The following is an 18,631-nucleotide window of genomic DNA, read 5'->3' as shown; positions in this document are numbered from 1 at the left end:
GACGTGGTGGGCATTCTGTTTTCTCTGCTGGCCCTCTGGCTCTCCACCAAACCGCCCACGAGTAGATTTACTTTCGGCCTGCATCGTCTCGGTGAGTTTATGATCTCAGAAGCATTCTCACTTCCTCTTTGCACTTCCTCTCTCATATCAACCCTTCTGTGTGTTAGAAATAGTTAAGTCTCTATCATCGTCAGCTTTATTTAAAGAGACTCTTGGTCCATTTAAAAAAAACAAAAAAAACATAGAACACTCAAATATAAATGAAAAAGGCAGTTATACCAATGTTTCTGGTATCGTACAGCACTGAGACAGCACTGAGACACGGATTTGAAAGCAGCATAATGACAGAGTTATGAGAAACATTCAATCGACAGATGAATTTGTACATCTATAACACAACTGAAGAAGAAACTGCTTCACATCCTCTCTCTACACGTCAGAGGGGAGTTTACATCTGTACTGAAAAGCTTCTGAGGTTGTTTACCATCAGGGTTTTCAATGTGAGTGGTTTTGTGCTTTGCAAATTGTTGTAATCTTAATCTCTGATATGTAGAATACCATGACTATTGTTTTGTTTTTATTAAGGACTAAATTGATACAAAAAGGGTATCTCTGTGTTTAGGAGTGGAAAGAATTCTCGGTAGATCAGAAAACATTATTTTCCAATCAAGTAGAATTTGACAGTCACAGATGAAAGACACAATGTCGTCTATTCTAAAATAAAGAACAGGACAGGGTTCCAGCTGGATCCTTGTAGGAGGCATTACTAAACGTGTATTTGATAGGAGACAGCATGTGAAATACAGTTGAGACAGTTATTGGTGAAGGCTAAACATAAATCATTTCTAGTATAAACAAATTGGACCTTTCAAATATAAAAAATGTTGGTCCTGTATCTTAGTTTTTTGGAATAAACATGCTCTGTATCTACAATTGACCGTTATTCTCCGTCCCCAGAGGTTGTATCAGCAGTCCTCAGTGTAGTGCTCATCTACATCCTGACAGCCATACTGCTCTACGAGGCCGTTCAGAGGACGATACACCAAGAGTTCGACATAGATGGGGATGTCATGCTCATCACTGCAGCTGTGGGCGTGGCTGTCAACCTCATGTAAGTAAAAAGTCACTTTTTAAAGAGTGCACAATATGACAACGCTGTAATCGTGCCTATGAGTGTCAGCTTAAGATTGGCCCAAAGTCCTGTCCTGTCATCACCTCTCCAGTTGATGATTCTCAGTATTTAATATTTGACCATATTTGGAAGGTGAATGATTAAACTCATTGAGAGCATTGTCTTAGTTAAAAACACAACATACGTGTAACTCCAATGCCTTAAAAAAAACGCCCTCTTTCTTTCTTTTGTTTTCTTCTGTGTCTTACAGAATGGGTTTCTTGTTAAACCAAGGTGGCCACGGTCACTCTCACGGCCACGGTCACTCACATGGCCATGGTCACTCTCACGGCTCTGCAGCCGCCTCACAGTCAGGGGGGTCGGGGGGGCAGAGGCAGCAGGGCAGCCTGGCTGTCAGAGCGGCCTTCATCCACGCTCTGGGAGATCTGGTCCAGAGCATCGGGGTGCTCATAGCGGCCTACATCGTCCGCTTCAAGGTACCCATCCATCCATTCATCCATCCATTTGACCATGTATTTACCTTGTAGAACCATTGTAAAACAAAATGGTATTGTACCAACAAAGTCATTCTGTTACTTTTTGAAAATAAAACTGGTAATTAAGTGTTGACACCTATTTAACAGAGAACTCCCAAGGCAGTGTGAACCATACAGCTTTAAAGCCATTGTGTTGTTAAAACCAAGTGTTAGTTGTAAACGTATAAAAGCATTTAATTAAACGAAAATATATAAATTATTTCATACAAATTCACTAATTGTAAACTAATTGATGGTCTTTCGATTTAAAGTGATATTAAATACAGGGATGGCTAAGCATGCATTCATATGAAACTTTGATTTTAATCGATCCGATGTAACTCTCTGACTTCACAGCCGGATTTTAAGTTGGCAGACCCCATCTGCACCTACATCTTCTCCATCCTGGTACTCGTCACCACGTTCCGGATCATACGAGACACAATAGTCATCGTGCTGGAGGGTGCGTCTCTGGCCGTGGTCCTGCTGTGCCTTCAGAGGATGTTGAGTATTTAAAGTGGCGTAGGTGCATTAAGGAGTTTATTTCATCCTCAGGTGTTCCCAGGCATCTGGACACTCTGAGAATCAAAGAAGACCTCCTGAAACTGGAGGACGTCCAATCAGTGGATGAGCTGAACGTCTGGGCACTGACCACGGACAAGACTGCAGCTGTAGTGCATCTGCAGCTGGGTGAGTAGATACATACCCTCAGTACAGACAAGAAGAAAGAAGGTTGAAAGGATCACGTTTCTAAATATATAGAACTATTATGTGGATCATAAGTATTTTATATCCATTTCTTTAGTTTTCACTCAAAAAAGGTTGTTTTGGGATTTATTATGACTCATTTATTAACAAGCTTCATAAAACATTTCTTACATTGTAGGTTTTTTAAGGTATATGTCCATATGCAAGGGGCTTCAGAACATATTAAATATGTATGTTTCAGCATCAATATAGATACTTTTTAACAGAAACTCATCAACTATCAAAATACTTGCAGATACACTTTCTTCTTTCAGCTCTAATAAAGTGAACAGATAGCACACGTACATATTTGATCAACCAAGTCAAGACTAGAAATACTACGGCAGTGAAGGCATCTTGAAGTCTTTCTGCTTATGTTTCTGATGGCTTGTCAGTGATCATGAAGAGCTACTTTTGGCTTGACCACTTTGATTTAGGTTGTTTTCGGTGTTGCTTTGGCAATCTGTTCAATGTCAGTGACCTGTAAGAGCAAATATATTCTTTTTGCATTTGGCTTCAGTTTTTGTTTTAAAGTAAAAGTAAGATCAAAGTGTGGATTATGTGCTGAGACTTGTTCCTGTGTTTATTTTTCACAGGACTTTAGTTCTCATTTCATCACAGTTGTTTCACAAGAAACTTAACTGCCAGTTCTTCCCTTGGCTTTCAAATTGCATCCGTATTTGTTTGAATACGATTGTCCTTGTTTTGATCCAGTTTGAATTCAAGCTGTTGTATCACAAAATGTAAAAATGGGTGATAAACTTTGAGTGACATTGTGAAAACGTACAATATAGAAGATGTTATTTCTTGAGAGAGCTGTTTAACCTTTTCCAGAGCAGTTCAACACATGCAGCACATCTGGCAGAGCTTACATTGAGAGTATGTCTGATAAGAATGACTGCTCTAGTCCATGAAAGAGTTTGAACACTACTATAAGGTACACTGAAAAGTGTCACATCGCACATACTCAAAAAGGGGGTAATACACATAACATGTGATTTCTTTCTAGGTTTTGAGTGTGCTTTTCATGGACACAACTGCACATTCTTATAAAACATGGATTTTATTTTGTGACATTTAATATGCAGAGACGTTTTTCAGTGCTAGTATTGTGTTATTTTTTGTTGATAGAAATTGATCAAGGTTTCTTTTTGTAAACTAACTGGTAGAAACTGGAAGGTACTAACACAACCGTCATATAGTTATTGAATTAGTATGTGGGTATACATTTTGATAGCACAGGTTTTAATCATGACTTTAATACGACTTTAACGATGGTTCAGTTCATAAACATGAGTCCCAGTGGGCCTGCATCAGGGCCCTGACACTGGCCCTGGTGTGCAGTAATTATCTGTGTTTTCCTGCTATGACATGTGAAATGATCTGTTGGGACATATTCTGTTTGGACATGATCTGTTTGGACATGCTGTAACTTGTTTAATTTAATTTCAAATGCATAAACACCACATCCCCTGTTGGACCCACACACACATATAACAACAAAGACTAGACTATAACGCCTATTTATACACCGTCAATAACTGTGCAATATACTGTATACTTCAACTTTTAATACTTCCACCTGCCTGCTATATCTCAAAACTTGAACTGGTACGGGAGGTGTGTTTTGTAAATTGTGACATTTCTACTTTTTTTTGTGCGTGCTTCTTAATAATATAATGAATAATTAAGCTATCTTTGGCTCTTTACTTGCTGTAACAAATGTACATTTCCCATCTGTGGGATGAATACAAGTATTCTGACTCTGATGTTTGTGTTCACAGCGCCCTCTAGTGCCAGCAACTGGGAGGACGTGCAGGCGAAGGCGCGCCACCTGCTGCTCCACACCTACGGCCTGGGCAGGTGCACGGTGCAGGTGCAGACACACAGGCTGAGGCCTGTGCGCACCTGCACACACTGCCTGCAGTCCAGTGCCTAGGGAAAGAGACTCTTCTGAACAGTGACTTCCACGGAGCACTTCAAGACACAGGACAGCCGAGACAGAAGGCCTGCTGTGAGGGAGACACAGTAAACGGTATGTACATGCAAACAGAAAAAGACTGGTGCCAAAGGAAAGCAAGCGCACATTTCCAATAGTTGGATCACTTCAGCCGCCGGGGACCTCGCACAGCTTTGAGAGCTTGGATGCTTTCAGAAAAATGAATGCCCTTAATTCACCATTGAAGCCTATTTCAACTTTTTTGTATTTTATTGTTTGATTTGTCACTGATGTTTTAGCATCAGATTTGTTTCTAGGTGTGAGGACTTGATTTTATTTGTTTACTGAGGATGTCTGCAAATGAAAAGGTACCTTATTTTCTGTTCATTTGGAAAAACAACTTGTATCATTGTGTCCCTTAGGCAGACATCACATCAACTTATCAACCTTAGAAATGATCAAAGCAGTCTGATCAACACTTAAAAACTGACATTTTATTTTAGCATGGCTCTTAGCTAAATTTAGGCGACCACGCAACTGACAATCAAAGAGTGACTGACTTTGTAAAATGGTTAATGCTACAGTGTTATGGTTTCAGCCTCAATTCCTAAACTCATTTTCTTCGTATTCCCTAAACTGACAGTATACTAATGCAGACAGGTTTGTGAACCAGTATTTCTGATTGGCTGTTTTTTCAGTTTTCACCCGCTGATAATATTTATAGTGTTTCCAGTGTTGAGAGACTGTCGGGGTTTTTTTGTAAACCTTTTCCTAGTCTCTAAAATGAATCATCGACGGAAGTCAGGAACTGCATCACCCTTTGTTTCTAATAAAGTATTTCATCTTCTGCTTGCCTCTCAGTGCCTCTTTTTTTCTAACAACACATCTAAGAAAATGGAAAGGCATTTTTGGCACAATTTATCAACTTATTTTAACAATCCACAAAAAATACTTTGACTCAAATCTTGATAGTTTTCCAATTCAATCAAATAAGTACTTATAAATATTATTTTGAATTAAGAAACAAACTTAATTGAAACATTGGAAAGACATCCAAGATTGGTAATTGAGATTCAGCTGACTGCGTACCACAGTGTGCAGGATATGTTGCTGTCACTTTTGAACACTAGGTGGTGTGCTTCTACCATCAACCCACAAAATTGAGACATTCTGGACATTTGATAAGATAACATGCATACACATTAAACTCTATTTAACCCCTTAAATGATAGTGAGCATGAGGGCTAGACTTTAGGCACACACACACACACACACACACACACACACACAGTTTTTGTTCTTCACCTGATGAAACTGCTTTGAAATCTTGTTTTAAGTTCTTGTAACACTGCAATCATAATTTAAGGTCCTTCTGGTTAGGAATAGAGCCTTTTTAATTTATAAAAATGTATGTAAAAAATAAATACATGACTGAAATTTGGTCAATTGGCCTATTTAAGACTCAATTGGCAAACAAATACGAGTCATTAGGCATTAGACATTAACTGCTTATGGATTTGCACACAAAATAATGTTTTATTTCAAACTAAACTAATCAAATGTTCGTTATTGACTACACAAGTGAACTAGGAGTGTCTCAGTTTCCAGGTAACCACAGGCGGGTGACTCTTGTGTTTGTATTGCAGCAGAGCTAATTATTTACAGCATCCACCGACTGCCCTGCCTTCCTGAGAAACCCATAAACGGCCTTCATGAGCATCTGCAGCCACTAGTGTCTGAACCAGTTTAAGAAGCAACGTGCAGGTCAAAATGGAGTATTATCATAGCAATGCACCACTAGATGACAAAGCAGATTTGCATCTCTCACTTCACTTGCTCTGTGGGAGCCACTACCTGCTTTACTGCTGGTCACATGGTCTGTGGTGTCATGACTGCGATTGAGTCACGTACACAAATTCCAGCCAAGCATAATATATCCTTCCTCTTTGGTCATTGTTTCCCTTAATAACTTGTCAGTTGCACATAGCTTGATAGCTGAAATGAATGTCTCCCCCCCTCTCTCTCTTCCCTTACTGTTTATTTGACTACATGTAACAAGGGCACTGATAATGTCCTCAATAACAAGACAACACTCTTCCACAGTACCTCTTCTTAACATAGGCTAAAGCTATGAAATGTGACTGGGAGACATAGCTTTTAACATCATATTAAAAACATATTGGGAGGGAATGTTACGTTAACTGAAGAGGAAGTAAATGTAAGAAAATGGGAAACACCCTCGATGACATATTCATGTACAACCAAAACTTCCATGTAAGTGAAACCAAATACCAAGTTTTTCCTGATCAAATAGGCACGCCAAACGGATCAAGAAACAATAGCCATGCCTTTCATTTCTCCCTCTGGTCACACCTTTTGTTTATAGTTTAATAATTGATTAAATCAGTCCAGTGAGCTTTGCTAGCCAGAGAGTACAGTTTAGTCAGACACTGTAGGATGGCTCTCTTCTGAGATAGGAGATGGACATTAAGAGGATTGGCTCTTATTACAAAACTCAATGATAGGGTTGAATGCCCCCGCAGCCATAAAATAATCAGCTGAGTGCCTTTGCCTATCGTGTGGATGGCAGTAATTACTTTACAGCTGCCCTAGCAGGCAACATCTCACCATTTCCTCGTCTGCAAACGACATTCAAAGCCCCCGGCGTCTGGCAATTAAAGAATGAAAAACTGTTAAACAAGTTTTACAAGGTGGAGTTTCATAGGTTATTGTTGACCATGTAAACGGCCGATGACCAAACAGATCTGACATTTCTGGAGGAAATAGAGCTTTCAGGCTGTATTGGGTTTTACCCCACTATGGTAGTTAGTTGATGATTAACCTTCAATTAAATTCAATCAATAAACCAACCTACAGGTCCATTTACAAGCTGTTTCTAACCTTTCTCAATGTCACAAATTGCATGGAAAGACAAAAAATCATCATTGTGTCAATTTCTCAATTCATTTTGACTTCTCCAGCCTATCAAAGCACTTGGCCACAAGCACATGTGTTTCTCCTTAATGTTCATCATTTTATAGAACAACATTTGGGGAAATATGCGGCTTTCTTGCTGAAAATGAAATTATGACTGCATGACGTCAGTTTTATATATGGGCCATTCTACCGAATTGGTGCAAAGTCAGGTTGGAATAGTTTTTGAAATTTTGTATGTTTTTTCCCCAAAACTTTGTCCATATATATTTTGTACCATATCTAAATTACACATATCTATTAAAAGAACCGTGCATTTTTATATTTTCAGACTGTATTGGAATGTTCTTCCTCTACCAAAAATGGTCACTACCGAAACATAGTACATACACTGTAGTAAAAAAGTATTATATTAACCTATTAAGATTGTTTTACCTTCCCTTCTCTAAATAGTATTCAAACAAATATTTATTGAGGGTTTTCACAAGTAAATCAATGCAATGTAATTTGTAATCATGTTTCAAAGTTCAATTTATACAATTCATAAAAATCATAATGCAAACTTTCTTTGTAAAATGCATAATACTGGTCATATTGATTCCAGAGTTGATGATTGTTGAAATTGAACATACATTAAACCAATCAGTATCATATCATTTTAGTTGATAACTCAATACTTTACTTTTTACAAAACATCCAGTGTTTCGGTAGTGACCACAGTATTTTGTTCTAAAGGTTGTTTCATATTCCCTCAACCTTATTGCTTAATCTTAACTCATAACATGCCTTATGTTGAAGTGTGAATGTTTGAAGTATACTGACGCAGAATCAGCACTTAGTAACATGCTGAAATAGAGGGGAATGAGGATAGAATGCATGATCTGTTTGGTATTTTGAGCAAAACACTTAATAGACATGTTTTTTATATATCTGAGACCTGCTATAATATATGCCTAACAATGGTATAATAGGAGACCTTTAAAGTAACACACTGATTTTCAGACTTTAAAACACATTTATTTCAAAACTATGGGATTTACCAGTTTACCATTCCATTTTGTCACTACCGAAACGATCATGTCAATTACCGAAACGTAACCGTATGATGTTGTTGGGTCGTGACGATTCTAGCTAAAATTAAGCCATAACTAAATAAGCTAGCAACTACATGGCAGCAGTTACACATTTTGGAAGAGGTGGTGAGCGGCGAGCGAGAACCTAATACTTGTCATAAATCGCAGAAAAAGGAGTTTACTTAATTGAAGATTCTTAAGGTTACACGTCAATTTTCAGATTTTGGAACAGATTTATATCAAAAGTATGGGATATAGCTACTGGCCATTCAGCCATGAGGGACAGGGATGAAGTGTCACTGTCAAAAATGCAGGGGTGTGGCTAAAAACCAGGCTCAGCCATTGGACTAAAACCCCTTTTGTTTCGGTAGTGACTGGGGACATGATTTTTTGAGTATAGTTCTTTTATTAAAAAATTAAACCCACAATAAATCTAAATATTCCAACTTCTGTTTGAATGTAATCATAAAGATCTTCTAAATACACCATTCAACAAAATAAAGTGTTATTTACAGAACATGAAATTATAAATTATGTTTTTGTATATATTAAGCTTATCACTATATAATTGAATGCCTTATGTTTAAATAGACCATGACATATTCTTAGTAAATGTCTATGTCTGAATACTTAATTGTTTTATTAAATAGTTTTTCTTGTTGTGGGACCGCACTTTGCATCAATTCGGTAGAATGCCCCATATAAAACAGACATTTACTGGGGTCTTCAGACTCAAACTCTGAGTATGTGTGTCTTATGTGGAACACTTTAGATTTACTGATATGTCATGAATTTATTTTTCAAAAATATGTTTAATAGAAGATAATTTGAGTCTTTTAACAGCTTTTAAGTCATCTGAAACAATGACCCCAAATCAATGCAACATCGTATCTGAACAAATGTTACATTTTATTTTATTCCACCTTCAGTTTATTTATTGTATGAACATCCAGAAGTTTTTTTTATTTTCTTTTAAAACTTTCACATCGTATAATCAGATAAACGTTTAATAAAGAGGTGTATCCTACGTGTACAGTGCTGCATTGATTTGGAGGTCACATGGGGTCACATGACATCGAAGCTTGTGAAATAAACATGAAGAGTTTTCATTCAATTAAAAAGGGTTAAGAAAAGGCTGAAGACATGTTTATCCTGTATAAATGTTTTTTTTTATAGAGCTTTTAACAACAAAAGCAACACCGAAAGTTTAACACGTACACAATGCACATACACAGTACACTACGTATTAGTACAATATTATATTATTCGTTACCATTTGGGTCACAAGTAGAAACAATAGTACATCAACTTTGAAAGCAATTGAACAACACAGCTTATTTAATGTTAATGTGGCTTCTAGATGCAATCACAGAAACCCAAAGTGAAATTCTTTTTTTTATATTTCAATGGCAGTATGAGTATTTGTTATATTTGTCTACTGTTGTGGATGGGTGTCCTCGGGCTGGGTCACCACAGAGCCGGGTGAAACCCCACCAGTGGAGCAGAAGCATTTCCGCACACTGAGTGTCAAAGTATCCTAGTTTGTGCAGAAAGGATTCTGTTAGACTGATGGGGTGCAGGCAGCTGGTCAGACTGTGGATATTTCTAGAAGATGCTTCATCCTCTTTTCTTTTTACTTAGTCAGGCTCTTCACATACTCCAGTTCCTTCACTGGTTTCCACTGCTGATTGATGGTGATGAGCTGCAGCAAAATGTCAGAAACCATAATTAGGCTTGACCTGACCGACTGCAAGTTTTATATCAGCTCAAAGCGGCAACAATCCCATTAGTGGCTTCAGCGTGATTCAACATGTGTGAAAACATAAACCTTAATCTGATGCAAAAGCAGGCTGGTACTAGTTTGATAACATTCCTTCCTCAGTGACTCAGCAGTTTTTAGATGCAAGTTGGAAGATCATGCTTGTCTTACGTGCCAGAAATAATAAATAAGGGTTAACTACAACCATTTAAACCTTGTGAAACAATATATAAAATACACATTATAAAATGCTTTTTAATATCTGGTATATTATGGATTACCTTTTGGGATTTTGATGGGTCCACTCGCTCCCATGGTTCTGGATTTCTGCTCCTATTCAGACTAAAAAGAGTGAAGGAAATGCTGCATCATCATTAAGTATTGATTATATGTCAGACGCTGATATTTAAGTATGATCTAAGAATAAAAACATTAAAAAGTTAAGTGAAATGTAAAGCCCTTAATATATATATATTTTTTTAAAAGGTTTGTTGGGCCAGATTAGCCTTTATCGGAGATGACAGGGTTGAAAGGGGGAGACAGGGGGGATGACATGCGTACATGGTTCAAGGCCGAATTCGAACCTGGGTAAAGCCTGGGTACAGAATGGATAATAATTCAGAAAATGAAAGCGACACTCACATAACATCAGTTTTAGTAAAGAGAAAGTAGACAGCAGCCGAGGTGGCTCCTGCTGCAGCAAAAGCCATGAAACCTATCAGAGGGATCAGCTGAAATACAGGAAAACATAAATTTTTTTGTTGAATCATAATATTACAAATCCAATACCCACAATACAAAATCACTTAAGATAGTAAAGACCATCTCACCTCCTTTTTCTTTCTCAACATTTGGAAAAATCCAACCATTTTTTCTGATTTCTCAAATACCTAAAAAGGAATTGTTTAATATTTCCACTTTAAAATGAAGCTTAAAGTCAATTCAGTAAACTAAAGTGTATATGTTGAAGAGGCAACTGTGTGGAAAGTCTCACCTGTTGTTGCTGAGAAGTCTCTGATGTCTTTAGCGCAGCATCCTGTGAGCCCGGCTGATGTAGGCTGGATGAGAGGTTGTACGAGGTGAAAGGCACGTAGACAGACAGAGCTTCCTGCTCTGAAATGCACAAGTGGAGTCCAATCCGTCAACGTATTGAATTTACTGATGATCAATATATTATGAGGGAACAGTACCCCCTAGTGGCCACATTGAGAACCGAAAGTCAATGGCTGGTGGGTATCTTTTTGTGCAGATCTCAAATATTTTTGCATTTTGAGTGCCTGTCGGTAAAAAAATACTTCCAAATACTCCCAAAGTTCAAGTTTGACTTATTTTATTGCAAATGTATATCCATCTCTTTAATAATACTTTGTATCAATGCAGAGGAAATAGTGACTTGTCATCTGGGATGTTTTTGATATGACTGAATCTGCTGTGCAGTGAGAGAGGGCCTCATGTGGCCGAGGGACCGCAGGAAGTATGTGTGTTTGATGGTAGAAGCCTCCATGTTCTCCTCTTGTAGCGCCAACAGAGCAGCCTGGGAAAACAAAAACAGTTTTCAGTCATTCTTCCTCTATCGGTTTATCCGTGTTAACACTTTGGACCATGATTACATTTTGTATTTTAGAATAATGAAGGTGTCCACATTACCTCTTTACACAGATTTTCCAAGTCAGCTCCAGAGTAAAGTTCTGTCTTTGCAGCCAGCTCCTCCAAACACACGTCAGCACACACAGGCATCGACTGTGTGCACACCCTCAGGATGCACAGACGAGCCTGGAGACAGACAATGTGAGGTTAGTTAAAGATTAAGTAACTGTTGTACCAAAACTAGTTATTCCCTGTTTAGACAATAACTCACCTGATGGTCAGGTGGAGGGACATAGATGATCTGATCCAGCCTGCCAGGTCTGAGGAGGGCGCTGTCTAAGCAGTCAGGTCTGTTTGTCGCCGCGACAACCATCACCTCTTTGTTGCACACTTCCTGGCACTCCAACTGTCAAAGAGCAAAAACAGCTTTTAGGATCAAGTGTTTACTAAATCACCTCATACTGAATATTATAAATATGTAACATTTCTGCTTTTACATGTGTAAAAACAACCAGAACTATATTTTGTATAATACATTATATAAAATGTTTTCAACAAGTTTCAAATCTAGAGAAATTGGTAATTGTAATCAACTCAAAGGTCAAAGGTCAAATTGCCTGTAATTGTCCTGTATCCCCTTTGAAGCATGCATCAGGCTGGTGGTTGTTTTTGACCTTTTATCCAGTTTGAAGCATTTTAGTGAGACACATTCGGTCGTACGGACTATATATTTGAAACAGATTAAGGATTTTAATCATTGGACGGGTCGACCTGAGGTTATGAAAGATACAAGCTGAGCAAATGTAAGCAAACAGCGTTAGTGAAATATTAAACTGAGCTATGAACAATGAACGAATCCTAACTGGGAGAACATGACAGCAATTGATGACTTCAAACTCAATTTTCTTATTCTTTTTTATTGAAAGACCTCTTGTGTCAGAAAATAAAATGTTGTGTATTTGAGCAACAGAAGGAGGAGTAAAAGCCTCGATGATATCGGACCTGTTTCTGCGTGCTATTCTCCTCCGCACCCTCCGCCTGGAGGATCTTCTCCGTCCCTCTCCTCTCCAGCGTCTTCAGCCCAATCCCATCCATCTCATTGAGGAGCACGGACAGGAGGCGGGTCTGTACGCTGTTCGGTGTCTGATTGTTGGACCGTGAGCCAATCAGAGAGTCGATCTCATCAAGGAACAGGATACAGGGCGCACAGGCCCGGGCCTGGCGGAACAGCTGTGTGTGGGCAGCCAGGTGCAGGTGTTAAGGGGTGAATCATGAGGATACAAATACAGCTGGGGATTTACAGACTGGAAAAAGAAAGTACCTGCGCCAAAGCCTTCTCTGAGTCTCCCACATACGGAGAGTAGAGGTCAGCACCACCGACTGACAGGAAGGCACAGTGAGTGGAGCCCGCTGCAGCCTTCACCAGCGTGGTCTTCGCACAGCCTGGAGGTCCGTAGAGCAGAACGCCGCGGGGCCGACACAGACCCAGGCGAACAAACGCCTCTGGGTATAACATCGGCCACTCGATACTCTTTGAGGTTCAGACACGAGAGAGTAGAGAGGGAGGGAATTACAATGACAGATATTTTCCTTTACCAGTCAAGCGCTTTGTGTTTTGTGTTGAAAGAAATCAGGCGTTTATTTACCTGTTTTATTTTGAGTTTGACCTCATCCAGGCCTCCTATCTGATCCCAGGACAGCGGACACAGCTCCGTCCTGCCAAGGCTGCCCCGTAGGCAGGAGGGCCCCACCGCCTTCAGGGCCTCCTGGAAGTGCTGCATCCCCACCACCTGCTCTCCTGAACTCTACAGACAATATTAACAAAGCAAAACAATTCAGAAAGGTCATACATGTCTTTAACGCAATAGAGGGTTTAAAGCATTTTTAAGCACTCATATACAGCTAAATGCAATATATATTATTTAACCATGATAATCTGTATCATTATCAATTCTACTTTACTTTTAATTTAGGTAAACTAATTTGGCGCGCGAGAAGGAGAACGCGGTTTTACCAAATTCTGTACAGATTGAGCGGTATGGAGATGTTCTTCTTCTCTTTCTTCTGTCAAAAGAGTCCTCCTGGGTACATATAGGATGACTGTGCAAAAGCAATTTAAGGTTCATAAAGTACCATTACCATATTTCAGTCAAAGTGAAAGTCAACTTTATTATCAATTTGCACTGTAGTGGGCCTAAAATATTGTTTCCTGTTCAGCCTTATATATAAAATAAAATGAGTGAAACAATTAAATATGATTACAAGTCATTCAAGACACATTTCAGGCACACTGTATAACAATGCTGCGTCATTATTCTCTGTATCAAACAAATGTATGGTTCTAATATGGAAAAGCCATCATAGTTATTCATCTATTAAGCGCTACTGTTGAAGCTTCCAAACTACCTCAAAGCTCTTCTTTCAATAAAATATAGCAAACAAAGTCTACTATACAGAAACTACTTAACATTAGATATCCCAAATGTATACACTAAGCAGTGCTTCTCAAAGTGTGGTCTGCAGACCACTGGTGGTCCGTGAGCGCCCCCTAGTGGTCCGTGAGTATATTGGTAACATTTCCCATTTGAAATAAATAAATAAATTTAGGTTTTCCGTACTCTCACGGGAATATCTCCGCAATGGAGCGAGATTAAGTTTCACTTTCGATTGCATGATATAGCCCAGCGCAACACCTTCATCACACATGTTGCCACTTGTTTGTACCATTTTCAGGCGATTTGTAATCTGTTAAAAAAGAAAAAACGATGTGATTTTGGATATTTGTGGAGTTAGGTGGTCCGCGAGTATTTTTTTATTGGTTAAGTGGTCCTTGGTATGAAAAGGTTTGAGAAACACTGCACTAATGCATGAATCTTTTAAATAGAATTAACTGCAAACAAAGAGTTGTGTTGTCTCTGTTTTTTTTTATCTCAGGCCCTACTTACACAATTTTAATATCAATGATGCCTGACTAAATACAAATACAATTATAAAGTACCTTTGAGTTTTCTCGTATAGCATGCATGGCAGCCTCTCTGCACAGGGCGCTGAGGTCCGCTCCGACGTAGCCTGTAGTTCTCTGAGCGAGCTCTGTCATGTCCACACTGGGACTCACAGGCATCCTCGCACTCAGAACGGACAAGATGGCCTTTCTCTGCTGCGGGGTGGGAGCTCCAATGATGACCTGGAGGAAAGATGTACACATTTAGAACCTCAATTTACATTTATAATGCTGTATCAGGTCGAGTATATTATCATCTGCACCTCTCTGTCAAATCTTCCAGGCCTGCGCAGGGCCGGGTCCAAGCTGTCCGGGCGGTTAGTGGCTCCGATGATGAGGAAGCGATCCGATTGGTTCATCCCGTCCATCAGTGTGAGGAGCTGAGCCACCAGCCGGTTCTCCGGAGCCGACGAGCCGGTCCTCTTCGGACACAGAGAGTCCAACTCATCCAGGAACAGCACACACGGACCCTCTTCAGCTGCTGATCGAGCCCGCTCAAACACAGCTCGCAACTTCTCCTCACTCTCCCCCGGATGCGATCCCACCACCTGCAATCAATATTAGATAAACACATTAGAAGAAGAACAATATGTATTAATGCAACACATTCACAATGCTTTACAAAATATATATATAGGCAGTGGCGGCCGGCCCATAGGGGCGCCGCCCCCCCTCTTCCCACATGTTTGATTGTCATTAAAAATTAAAAATAAATAAAAATATATATGTAATTATTATTTTTATTTTTTATTTTTAATGAACGAGGTAAATATTATATAGTTGGTATCAGTAAAATGTATAATCTACAATAAAATCTCGTTTAAATTAGTTTTACGATGTCTAAAGTTACTGATAAGTCACATGTTTCCTGCCTGGCCGCAGCGTGTATCATTACTCTCTCTCGTCCGGGCGGTAAGAAAGGAGCCCTTAACCATTGCAGCAGCAGCCAACAAGCTGACTGTTGCTATCTGTAAACTATGCCGCCGAAACATAATTTCAGCCAATCAGCGTCATCAGATCTGAGGCTCAAAGGGCGCCCTGTCAGCGCCCTGGCCTTTGTGTCTGTGAGTTGTTTGGACTCGTATCCAAGGTGACGCTACAGTAGTTGTCAAGGATGGCTGCGTCTGCAGGTGGAGACTCCGGTGCTAGTGGATCGCTGGAGCTGTAGATTAACATTTACATGCTTATTGTAGTTGTAAGGGCAATGCCTGTAGCACCATTGAGCATATGTGTGGGCTGGACCTGTACCAGGAAAGGAGTGAGCAGAGGGTCGAGTTGTCGATTCTTGTTCAGTTTTCATCTTCCTCACCCTCTCAGATTTTGAGTTGCGCGCTGCTAAAGAGACACGCTACCATGGAAACAAAACAATGGAGTAGCTGTATTAAAGTCTGAGTGGAAACAGTCGTGAGTAAATCTGATTTTGTCAGAAATCGGGAGAAATGCGGGAGTTTCCCGCGAAAATTGGGAGAGTTGGCAAGTATGACACACACACAAACACACATATTTTCCACCAGCCGCCACTGTATATAGGTAAGTGAGTTTATTTTGAAGTGTAATCTCAGTTTGGATCATTTGAATCTTTATTGGTTAAAAGTATTATCACAATCTATTATCTAAAATGTACAATAACATTGACAGGAACAATTCCTTGTAACATATAATTCAAAAATATTTTATTTTAATTTGAAAGAACGCTGCTTTGTAATTTGGCCTTTTTGGCTTGAGAATTAAGTATTTTTTTAGCAACATTCTTTACTATAATAGTTTAAAACGTTGTGGATGATTTCTGTCAAGGAGATGTATAACTGGAGAGGTGGGTTGGCATTATTTTTCCATAAGAAGATATCTGCATTTTCATTAGTTTTTAGATTTTTTTTATTAAAGACTTTTCTAAAATATTTCTTCCCAGAGTCACAGGTCTGAATTGTGCTGCAGGTAACTAGAAATAGAGCTTTAAAGAATTGAACACAATAACTTAATGTAAACACAGAGCATGTGTTAGAATGTCATTGATAGTATGTTACCTCTGGCCCTCTGACCACAACCAGGCTGGCTCCCACTTCCCCCACCACTTTGCGGACCAGCAGGGTCTTGCCCACACCCGGAGGCCCCTGGAGGAGTACACCTCTGGGACAGGACACCCCGAGAGAGTTCAGGGTGGCCGGATAGAGCAGGGGCAGCTGCAGCATCTCTTTCAGGGAGGCACTCACCTACAATACAGTGAAACATATGTAGGAGGTGAAACACAACAATGATGTCATCACATGAAATGTATGCTGACCTCATCCAGACCCCCCACTGGGACAGTATGATGGCCCTGCAAGTGACTCCAGTAATGCCGGACCGTCTGGATGCCAGTTATCTCCAAACCAGTTTTGGAGGTGATCAATCCAGCACTGGAAGACTCCAGATCGATGCTTTCGATAACAACATATCGAATCTCTGTGTCAAAATCCATTAGGTTTATCACATGCTTGTTGTGGACATACACCCCTTTCAGCATGTCTTTCACAAGCTCGTGAACAAGGCGGGGAGGTGTGTGTTTCTTAAAGTCAACACTCTGGACCACCACAGTTATCTTCACATGTTTCAGTTTGGGGCAGGGCACAGGTGTGAGCTGGCCAGGGTCCAGGCAGAGCTGAGAGGGTGGGTAAAAGATCAGATTTGGAGAGGAACATTTGAGGTCCATCTGCAGGAAGCCTTCTGCCAGGTCAGCCCGGGGCCAGGCGGTGCACAGGCAGCTCCCCCCGGGAACAGAGACTAGCAGCGGGGAGCCCAGACCCAGACCCAGCGCTGACATCAAGCCTGGACCCAGCCTGCATCTCTGAGAGCCCCGGTCCGATGGATCCACTGACAGCAGCCTCAGAGACATTAGTGTCCAACAGCAGCCTCGCTGACAGGAAAAAAAAAGAAAGGCAATCAGAAAACGTTACTTCTGTATCACAGTGACACACGCAGGAATGGAGATAGTGCCACACGTTTAAACTTTAGCTAGGTTACGTATGCTACTAGCTGTTAGCTACAACCTCATTCTTAAGCTCGCTGCGTGTGTGCTTTTAAATACTGTTAGTTAGTTACATACCAGAGAATGTGTGGCACTACGAAATGATGGCAAAAATGATATCGGCGTTAACAGTGTTGCTGATACATCCCTGACACAGACCGTACAATGTTTACAAAACCCATGTGGTGTTTTAAAAAATGATGGCCAACAAAAACGTTACCCTGCGCGAAACTGCGGAATAGCTGTCTTCCGCTTCAAAAATTAAACTTAATATTGTTATTTATTTAAAAAGGAAACATATTGAGTCAAGTTGTTGTAACCATTACCACTTAATACTGTCAAATAACACAAATACTTAATGTGTAGGCTAGCTACCCTCACTTAAGTTATACGTTTTTCAGGGTGACATTTTTGGAAGCTTTCATCCTTTTGTGTCTTTGGTTTTTTTCAGTCTGTTTTCTATTATTTTATCTTATACTTACAATAAACAAGACGGTTGAATCATTGTCATAGTCTAATGTTAAGCCTTCAAGTGCCAACCTTTATTTTAGTATGCTTATTGCTCAATCAGTGTATTGAACATGTTTTGAAAATGTGCCATGTTGGAAATAAAATCTATACATTATAATAGCCATTCAAAACCACAACAACAATAATAATAATAATAATTTAAAAGATATTGTGTAATATTTAAAAGAAACAAAAACAGACAGGAAATAGCCATAGTCGTTCAGCAATAAAGTGTAACAACTGTCTCTGGCTCTCTGGCGTCACCCTGCGTCAAGAAAATATAAATGCAGCAAAGGTAGAAAAACTAAATAAGCATGTTACATTTATATTTCCCGCTTATATGTACCTGTAACCGCAACATCATTCTGTTTTATTTGAGAGCTGCTTGAAAAGTGAGAGGGGCTATCGCAATATGTATGGGTGCATGCAT

The 18,631-nt window shown here is 39.7% G+C and overlaps 3 protein-coding genes across 4 annotated transcripts; 1 reads left to right on the top strand and 2 right to left on the bottom strand.

Annotated features, from left to right (window-relative positions):
• Nucleotides 1–3: 3 nt before the first annotated feature.
• slc30a4 (solute carrier family 30 member 4) lies at nt 4–5,181 on the top strand (the record flags this gene model as incomplete). The annotated part of the gene is made up of 6 exons (XM_010777789.1): nt 4–91; nt 958–1,111; nt 1,383–1,608; nt 2,005–2,110; nt 2,203–2,337; nt 4,179–5,181. Coding segments are annotated over 6 exons (864 nt in total), but the record flags the coding sequence as incomplete, so codon positions are not given.
• A 3,952-nt stretch (nt 5,182–9,133) lies between these two features.
• On the bottom strand, nt 9,134–11,231 carry cunh15orf48 (chromosome unknown C15orf48 homolog). Of its 2 annotated transcripts, none has more exons than XM_010777788.1 (5): nt 11,094–11,231; nt 10,930–11,016; nt 10,742–10,830; nt 10,381–10,441; nt 9,134–10,042 (listed from the first exon to the last, which is right to left on the bottom strand). In XM_010777788.1, the coding sequence occupies exons 2-5, from the start codon at nt 10,966–10,968 to the stop codon at nt 9,974–9,976; spliced, it is 258 nt and encodes an 85-aa protein (XP_010776090.1). In that variant the 5' UTR covers nt 10,969–11,016; nt 11,094–11,231; the 3' UTR covers nt 9,134–9,973. The 2 variants fall into 2 exon arrangements, with proteins under 2 accessions (XP_010776090.1, XP_010776089.1); XM_010777787.1 differs by having other exon boundaries at nt 10,930–10,989.
• Nucleotides 11,232–11,330: 99 nt separating this feature from the next.
• afg2b (AFG2 AAA ATPase homolog B) lies at nt 11,331–17,898 on the bottom strand. Its single transcript, XM_010777786.1, has 11 exons — nt 17,770–17,898; nt 16,969–17,580; nt 16,712–16,897; nt 14,951–15,235; nt 14,685–14,870; nt 13,333–13,491; nt 13,008–13,217; nt 12,689–12,916; nt 11,958–12,092; nt 11,747–11,872; nt 11,331–11,633 (listed from the first exon to the last, which is right to left on the bottom strand). The coding sequence occupies exons 2-11, from the start codon at nt 17,557–17,559 to the stop codon at nt 11,496–11,498; spliced, it is 2,244 nt and encodes a 747-aa protein (XP_010776088.1). The 5' UTR covers nt 17,560–17,580; nt 17,770–17,898; the 3' UTR covers nt 11,331–11,495.
• Nucleotides 17,899–18,631: the final 733 nt, after the last annotated feature.

The sequence above is a fragment of the Notothenia coriiceps genome, unplaced genomic scaffold (assembly GCF_000735185.1).
Source record: "Notothenia coriiceps isolate Sejong01 unplaced genomic scaffold, NC01 NC01_scaffold00018619, whole genome shotgun sequence".
Lineage (NCBI taxonomy): Eukaryota > Metazoa > Chordata > Actinopteri > Perciformes > Nototheniidae > Notothenia > Notothenia coriiceps.
This window is presented reverse-complemented; position numbering and strand designations above follow the sequence as displayed.